This window comes from Apteryx mantelli, chromosome 15 (assembly GCF_036417845.1).
Source record: "Apteryx mantelli isolate bAptMan1 chromosome 15, bAptMan1.hap1, whole genome shotgun sequence".
NCBI lineage: Eukaryota > Metazoa > Chordata > Aves > Apterygiformes > Apterygidae > Apteryx > Apteryx mantelli.
Genome location: NC_089992.1, coordinates 22469091 through 22478156, shown reverse-complemented (window position 1 = coordinate 22478156; position 9066 = coordinate 22469091). Strand labels below are relative to the sequence as shown.

Here is a 9066-nt window from a genome sequence, read left to right as displayed (position 1 = left end):
ATCCTTGCAAAGAACGCTTGTTGCTAGTAGCCCAGCACTCTGCTGTGCTCTTGCGCTTCAGATACAATGTTCATTCTAAAAGCATGAAAACCATTTTAATCTGGCAGCGTTGGTACGCCTGGGGCCTGGATGGGAAACAAAGGTCTCAGCAGTGAGAAATGGTGTGTTGAGGATACTGGAAGTAGACTGAGCAAATATAAGTTAAATTTAGAGCCTATGCTAAATGTGCTCTGGTTTAAAAAAAAAGCTAGCACATGGCCCAGCTGAGCAGGGAAGAGGCATTTCTTAAGATGCCTTCTACCCCTAGAATAAGGACTTCTCTTTGGTTTTGAATCCCCACATGGCTGCTGAATTGAGCAGTGACCGTAGTAAAACCTTTAGCTGCCACTTAGCAGAACAAAGTCACTGTCGCTCATGTCTCCCTTCCTCATGGCGGGTTCAGACACAAGAAGGGCGCTGCAGCCCTTCTCTAAAGACAAAGCATTTCTCACGTCTATCAGTGTATTGAAAGCTTTTCCATTCACATTTATGTTAACATTCTTATCCTGGGAAGGTTAAAGTTCACCACTTTCCCAAGAAGTTCCTACACAGACTGTTTTCAGCTTAAAATTTCAGACAATTCTTTCTTAGATGCAGCTGTTGAGCATTTGTGTCCCTGCAAAGCAGAAGGGAATGTACAAAACTCCCCCACTACATCAAGCGTGAATATTATCTATGTCTGCACCCCCCTTCCCAAAAGCCATCCAGTCTTACTGCAAAACAAGCAAGGGCACTCTGTACACAATATAATTTGTCCTTTTGTACAAGATTTTCCATTGCAAATATTGATCTGACCATCACCTAAAGCTAGCTTGTTTAGACTGAGTCTGGGATTGGATGATCACAAAAATACTTAGCGTGCCAGAAGGATTTTCAGTGGGTGATATCAAAGTGCTTTGCAAACTCCTCATGACAGATGGGGAAACTGATGTATGATGACTTCTCCAAAAATCATAGAGCAAGTCACTTTTTAGTAAAGGGTTTAGCTTCAGGTCTTTAAACAATCCAAGTCTAATCCCACACTCAGGAAATTTCATTCAGGTTTAGGCTAGAATTTCTTTACCATTTGCCCATATCCCCTGGAGCAGGAGCTGCAGTAAATGCCAAAATGTGTTTTTGGCTCCAAATCAAAGTTTGATTAAGCTAAAACACCACTGGTGCAGTTACAATTCATTCAGTATTGCACAGATTAATGTGATGGTTGCTTCTCCATATGCCTGCCCTCGGTTTGGTGGTTTAGTTGAATTATGGTGTGGGCAGCGTACAGCACTGGCTTTTTCTGATCTGATAAGTAAAATTCTTTTTGATTTCAAAGAACCTCTTAGGATATCTGCTGCCTTCTTCCCCCCTGCCCCCCAAGTTTCTTTGTACCCTCTTCAGCTTCAAGAGGACATGTGGAAATGGCTGGCTGTAACTGGTAGTTACATTCTAAGCCCAATTCTATTTGCTCAGGTTTTTTCTTTTTTTTCCTTTCCTCTTAGAAATTTCAAACATGTTAAGTCTGACTTTTCCTAATTTTGCTGAAGGATAGCTAGGGAGGTCTCAGCTATTAGAGTTTTATATCTAGAAGCAAGATTTAGTCTATGGCTTGGGTCAGAGTACAGCGACACAGTAAATCTGACTTTAGGGCCCTTGTGCCAAACAAAAATCCTGCAGCCATATGACACACAGCAGTGTTAGGCTGCAAATATGCTCTTAATTTTGCACCAAGAGGCGCTGTGCCAGATCAGGTATCATCTGTCCTTCAACAGCTGGTAGAATACTGGGATATGCACTGTGCTGTGTGCACTAGCTAATTTGATAGAAATATGATCATCTAGCCATTCCAGAAACAGATCAAATTTTCACTGTGCATGATCCAAGAGTGCACAAATCTGGAGCTAACTGTGGCCCTGAGCTTCTCTCATCTAAAAGGTGAGCTAGCCACTGGAATTAGGTAGTTGTCAAAAAACAGATAACTATAAACACTGACTAAAAGCTCTTTTCCCTCTCCATTATTCAGCTTTCTCTCAGTGGTTGGGGCATTGTCATTTCATTAATAACCCAGTCACAGACAGGACACTTAATTCCTATTCCTCTGCCAGTATCTAGCTACCCCACACAAGTATTCTACAAAAACCAACCCAGCAGCCCCCATAGACTCCCTAACAGGCATTTGCTTTCCAGAAAGCCCAGTGTGGCCTAGTATCTATTTCCTCTATTTCTTTCCTCAGAAAACACTTCCACGTACTGTTCTGCAGGATCCTTCCTGATAACTGAAGGGACGTGAAGCAAAATCACAGCAATTCTCTCCGCTTTAGCCTCAGCTACACTGAGCATGCCCAACGTACCACAGCTGTAATATAAAAACACCTATGATGTGTAGGTGACAGTACCTATCAGTACTGGTATTAATTTAGGAGAATGGTGAATGTTGCTGATGGATGGTAGTGGCTGATCCTGATGCTGTCTCTAGTTTTGTTTTGTAACAGCCAGCTGTGCTTTACCTCCAAAGGGGTTTGGCTACTCAGTCCTGCAAATAACTCCATGGTAGCAAGCAGGCATGGATCTAAGGGGTGAAGGTGAAGCTAAGGGTGCCTTCCCGTTCTCCTTGCTCACTAGCAAGGAGCATGATTTGTTGAGGACAGGTGAAGTGCTAGCAGCTGTGTGGCCCCTAATTGCCCTTGCTTTGATTGCCCCAGCTGTGCAAGCTGGAGAACAAGATAAGGGGGAGGAAGATAGCCTGGAGCTGCAGAGGCTGATTTTCAAGCCAGTCCAGACTGAAGGTTAACAGTGACCTTTCAGTGCAGCAGACTACATTTAAATACTACTGATGAAGAGTTCCCTGGGTTCTCTAAGCCTACATAGTTAAGCCAATAAGCACAGATGGCCAGGGCAGCACTGTTTGCACCAGTGGGCAAACCATCTCTCCTACATGGGAGGCTAAGCTAATCTAGTCAAGAGGTTACATAGTATCAGAGAAACGTGTATTGGTGATCTGCCTGTGCTTAGGTTGGATGTTTCTCAGCCCCTACTCAAACAGGCTGCTATTAGGCAGTATCTGATGCCTGGCTTGTAATAAAGCTCCTCTTGACCTCCATGTGTTTCCACTTAAACTGCATTCAGTAATCAGTGAGGACTGAGCTGTGATTGGGAGTCTTCACCTGGAAAATTACCTTTGGAAAAGGAGCTCAGAGCTGGAATGCATCTCTTGAAGAGGTATAGAAGCGTAATTGTCCAGCAAGACAAGAAGCAATCCAAGGTAAGTTGCTACTGTTTGTGTCTAATGTATATCTTCTGTCAGCATGGTCGCTGAAGTATGCCAGGTTTGTTCCTAACACAGATTTCGAGTCAGGGTCCTCAAGGAGGTGACAAGCACTTCACAACTGCAACCACTGCACTCCTGCTGTTGCTGACTGCTCAGCTGGCCTACTGTAGAAGGGGTTGATTTGTACCTTTTTTGAGTGACTAGTTGTAAAAAATGCTAGAAGCTATCTCTCTGTAATGATGGATCCGTAAGCTTGTCAGGAGGTCCTTTCTGCGTGGTTAAGAACTGACTGTGTTGGCTATTCTAGCACTGTGTCTAAGAGTCCTCTCTTTCTAGTCCAGTGATGCTTTGACCAAGTTCTATATCTGGCTTGTGGGGTCTTAATGCCACATACAGCAGCTGAAGTCTGTTCTGTGCAGAGATGGACTTCACACTGCCCTTGTAGACATTTCCTGTCAGATTATACACAATTGCTGTTGGTTAAATGTTATTTTAAAACAGATTTTGTAGTTCTTGTTCTTAATAACATGGTAAAGGAGAACTGTGTGCGTATTTGAGTCTTGTGTAAGAGCACTACTGGGCTGGATTGCCTACTTTCAACTTTCCTTTCCTGCTCCTCTTAAAGGAATAATGGAACAGATTACTGCTATGCTTTTTCATAGCAGTCTTGTGACCACGTTGTTCAAATCCAGAATCCCTCTAGAAGAGCAGCAGGTATGAACCTTAGTCATGAACCTTTCTATTTTGTTGGAGTTTATGAAGGAAATGTCTCCTAGCCTTTCTTGTCCATTTGTTTAATGGATAGAAGGTGCCTATAGGTTTTTCATGGCCTTGTCAAGGTTTCTAGAATTAACAGTTACAAGTCTGAAAACACTCAGCATGAAATACTAGTTGTGTATTATGCAAACTAAAGCGTACTCTGCAATGCTGAGTCAAAAACAGCTCGGTAATTTTGTTAAAATTCTCTTTAATTAGTTTGTGTGTATATACATACTAGCCAAAGGCTATAAATGGGTAATTAGGTTCCCTGCTTGCAGAGCAACTGGCAGAAGCATGTTCCTCATGCTCTGGGAACAGCTTCTTGTGTTTGAACCCATCCAGAGCCAGAATACTGGCAGTGTAAGTAAAGAGATATTCTGCTTATTTAGAGTATGCTGTGAACTAAGAGTTAGATTTACAAACACACAGCTTTGTCTGCAGCTGTTGTTTGGCCCTGCATGTTGCTTGGCACCTCCTCCAAATAAATAGTGGTCAAAATGAAAATAGAGGCTTCTCAGAAGTATTTATCAAAAAAATTCAATCAAAAATGTTGGAGTTTGGTTTAAGAATGACTTCCACTGGAAAAGATCTGTTTCAGTTTTCCATCTTACCTGAAAATTAAATGATTTCTTGAGTGCATCAATCTTGTTGCCGGTGTTACCCAGCTGGAGAGAACTGAAGGCAATAACCGACATTTGACCTTCCTGCTTTTCCTACTGCCTGGGTGGATGATACCTAAAGTGTGGGTGTACTCAGAGGGTATGGGTATCTCTTGATATCTCTATTCTATTTCTGACAAGTGTTGCCACACTGATAGGGCAAACTGCATAGATATGGTTTGGTAACTACATATCAGCCAAATTCTTTAGTGTAAAGCAGGGGAATTTAATCATGAGAAAACCCTGCTGCTGCTTTTTCATTTCCTGAACAGTCTGCAGTTAGCATGTGGGTCCCAAATGCTATAACAGTGTATCTCTAGCCTCTTCCAGTTACAACAGTATTTACTTGATAGAAGAAAAGATATGTAGGAAAGAAACAGGTTTCCTGAGTTTAACAGCAAAAACATGAAATGCTTTGATGGGGTAGAAACAGCAGTTACCGTTCCAGTAGCTGTCTGTCAGCTAGTACAGACCTTATGGTACATGTAGGCAAAGACGATCTGTAACAAAGTCACAAGCTAACCAGGACTGGGTCTTGCAGTGGCTGCTGTGAGGCTGTCTGCACCCCCAGAGAAGTGAGAGTCTTAGCAGAATCCCTGTATCATAGTTAAAGGAGATGCATCTCAGAAGTATATTATTTTCCCTTTAATCAAGATCATCTGCAAAATATTTACCTATACACATATATTTGTTGGTTTATTACAATTCTGTTTATGAAAGACTTGGTATTAAAGAAGCAAATATATTAAATCTGTCATACTTTAGGTTTCCTCTCGTGCTGTACATGATGAGCTAGCTATGTTGCAGTTGTCTTTGACAACTGCCATTTACAGTGCAGTGGCCTAACTGAAGGCTATTGTGAACCGTGTTTCTATCACTGTCAAATTCAGACTGGGCCACAGAAACCTGTCATTGGCATCCTCAACCTGCATGAACACTAATATAACATAGCGCCTTTAATGCCATTCAGGTTTCTGCAGGTCTTCTGAGCCTTTGCTAATGGGAGGTACAAACAGTGCCTTGGCACTGTTGCAGATGTGCTGCTTAGTAGCATGGGGAACTGTGGGAAGGGCAAGTGTGCCTGTGCAAAGGACTGCAGGAAAATTGAAGAGAAAGGACCTACAGCAACTTTTATTCCACTCTTGAAGCAAGGAATTAGAATAAGATACTGCAAGTGTCTCTGACCCTCACTCTAGCTCATCTAAGGAACAATCCCATTGACCACTATGGCTTTGACTTCTCTCTAGATTTCTCTTCGACTTCCTCACTGTGATTTAGCTAACAGTTCCTCTCTGCTCTGGGCCTTTTGGGTAACAATTTTCACTCATTTTCTCTGACTTAGTTCAGTTTTAAAATCTGAACATTGGCAAACAAGGTCATTCTGTCCCCCGAAATAGATCTCTTCACCTCTTTTTTTTTTTTTTTTTTTTTTTTTTTTTTAAACCATCTCTAAATACTGAAAAGAGGAGTGGCTGAAAGTATCTAATAGTTCATTGGTAAGTGCAGTGGCAGTTGGAAACATTCCCACATACTAAACTAAAAAGACTGATAGAGCTGAAAGGCTGTGAAATACAGAGAAGTTGCCCTGTGCAGGTTCACTGAAGAGAGTTTGTTGAAGAGCAAGCACAGGATGAGTAACTGGAAAGGATCAAGGACAATCCTGTGCCAGCAATCTCAGAGATGCAGAGGCTGTAGATAGCATTTAAAGAGCCAGGAGAGCCTGTGGGAAGAAGAGGAAATGGAAATGATCGGTCAGGTGGACAAGTGAGTTGGAAGGAGATTTAACTGATATTTGTATGCAGATTGCATGAGAAAGTAATTGGCAGCTCTCTCAGAGGAGAGTGATCAGGACAGTGCAGTGCTGCTGGAAGGCTTTCCTTTTATTTAAACATGAAAAATGCCAGAGAAGTGTCTGGTAAACTATCCAGCTAGCAAAAGCTAGCCTTGGGCTCATCATCTGTCCTTATTTTGCTGCTCCAGAATCCAGTGCAAAGCAAAGCCATAGAAGACATGGGTTTCATTGTGCTAGAAGATCACTGTGGTGGGCATGGCTTTATGTTTTCTTCCTACCAGTGTGTGTCTCTGTCCTACAGGTGCTTCTGTCTAGCTGCATTCATTGTTTTTCATATGTCACTGACTGTGATAAAGAATAGCAGAGGATCCCCCACCTTTCTCCCTGGATACCCATATGTTGTAGAGGGGAACTTAAAAGAGCTTCTGCCTTGCTTTGTACAGCTAAGACCCTCAACCATCAAAGGTATCTGCCTGCGGAATACGTGTGCCCTCTGGATTCCACCCCATCAGAGATACTTGTGTGGCCTGTGCAGTTAGAGTAGGGGATCAGTAAGAGAATGTGGCTGCTGGGACCACAAGTGGGTCACAGGCTGGCTGAAGGTGATCCCCTGTCCTGGAGAAACATCTAGTTCTTGGATCTTTTTTGTTTAGTGCAGTAAAGCTCTGGACAGGATTGTTCTTCTGGATTTGTCAAGCTTTGAGACATTGTTGGCACCACAGTGTGATGAGGGTGGGAAGGAACTTGGTAAGAAACACAAGTTCTAGCCTCTCTGAGGTGAAGCAAATTTTCTCAGACAACGTAGGCCAAAAGGTGGGCGTGAGAAGAGGAAGAGAAAAGCACAGTCAGTTGGTTATTTCCTGACTAATAATTGTAGAGGATAATGTTATGGAGTGCCCTTGGTCAACTGAAGCAGACCTTGCGTGCTATTTCTTTCAGTAGTATAATATTTTTAAAGTCTGAGGACTGCAACTACTTTTCATCAGAGCTTTTCAAGATAGGACCCTGGCACATAGCCTCGCTGCCCATTCCTTTCTGCAGTCCACCAGCCATCCTCTCTTTCTTCAATGACAACTACAACGTCTCCTTCACTGATGTCCAGTTCATCCATGTTCTGAAAAGAGAGAGGGAATGAAATCTGATTAGCTTGAGAGCACAGAAGGGCCTGAGCATGTATCAGGTGTCTTACCCTGCCTTTCATCAACAGTATCCCAATGTCCTTCTGGTTGGCAATGAGCCTGTAATATCAGACAGGCAGGGATTATGCACTTACTGAGCTGGCTGTTTCCTTAAAATGTTCAGAAACTTCCCCAGCCTCCATGTTCCCTAGAACTGACTTCTGTATTGTAAGGGATGGCCAGAAAGGGTTGAATATGACTTTCCTAAACCAGCCAACCTGACCTTTCCCTAGCCTGTAGGTGTTGCTAAATAAAATAGTACAAGGCTTAATTTCCAAGGGAGATAAAAATAGTGCCTCCACTAATCCAGGCCTTAAATAGATCTCTCAGGTCTCTTAATACAAAACGGTGGTGACCAGTGGAGGTATAGTGACTACTCCTGAAATGGGTAACTTTTATCCCTAAAAGAGAGTAGTTGCAAGCAATTCTGGCTCTCAGTCCATTCAGTGGTGCCATCCTATTTTTCATTAGGAAACCATTTTGCTACCCACAGTGTAGTAAAATAGAAAATGGGATATCATAGGCTTCCAAAAATGGGCTTGATACATTACATTTAGATTTAGCTGATGTAGCTGAGCGGGTAAGAACGGACTTGAAAAGAGAGAAGCCTCAATATATGTAGGGACTAAAAGTATTAACAGGCTTCTTTCTCAGCAGTGAAAAATCTTAGCGTGTCAAATTTGGAAGTCATCTCCTGGACTAGGGATCTGTTTCCTTGACAAAGGGATCCAGAAGTCCCCTTAAGGGAACTGCCACAAACAGAGGTGTTTTCAGCTGTGCTTGAATGGACTTTTAAACAAATAATAAAAGAGGGCTTAAAACAAAGCAAAACAAAGTACATTTAAAAGGTGTCAGAACACTGCTGTACTTAAGAGAATGCTCTCCTTTCAGCACGTATTCTGCGGTCATAACTTGTCTGGCTACCTGGTTTTGTCATGCACCCGCATTTTATCAATATTGGCCATTTATGGCCGGTCCATGGAGAAAGTCAAAATCATCATGGTCTGTTCAGTGAGCCTTTTCCAAAGACTGACTCTCACGAGGAACAGTTGGCAGGCCACTGGGTATTTTCATGGGGAGAATGCAGTTTGTACAGTTTGACTACCCAGTTGACTATCTGAAACAACTGAAGATCTGCACCTGGTGCTCTGAAAGCCTGTGAACTTCTTTTATTTATTTATTTATTTATTTATTTATTTAAATGATTTCCTTTCCCCCCTTACAGATCTGTTTAACAGAGCTAAAAGTAATATGAGCTCAAGGTGTTTCCATCACTCAGGAACTGGAGTAGCATGAAAATGCCAGACCTCATGTTGTTTCAGGCCCATTTAAAAAAAAAGGGGGGGGGGGGTTCAGGAGGTCATTTAGGTGAAAAATACTTATGCTACAAAT

General features: G+C 42.4%; 1 protein-coding gene across 1 annotated transcript in view; it reads right to left on the bottom strand.

Moving 5' to 3' along the window:
• Positions 1-5340: 5340 nt before the first annotated feature.
• The window catches only part of PSTPIP1 (proline-serine-threonine phosphatase interacting protein 1), a 60773-nt gene continuing 57047 nt past the window's right edge, over positions 5341-9066 (bottom strand). The window contains exon 15 of the mRNA XM_013957080.2: positions 5341-7610. Coding sequence (XP_013812534.2) covers positions 7479-7610 — 132 coding nt within the window. The 3' untranslated portion in view covers positions 5341-7478. The remainder of the gene's footprint in view (positions 7611-9066) is intronic.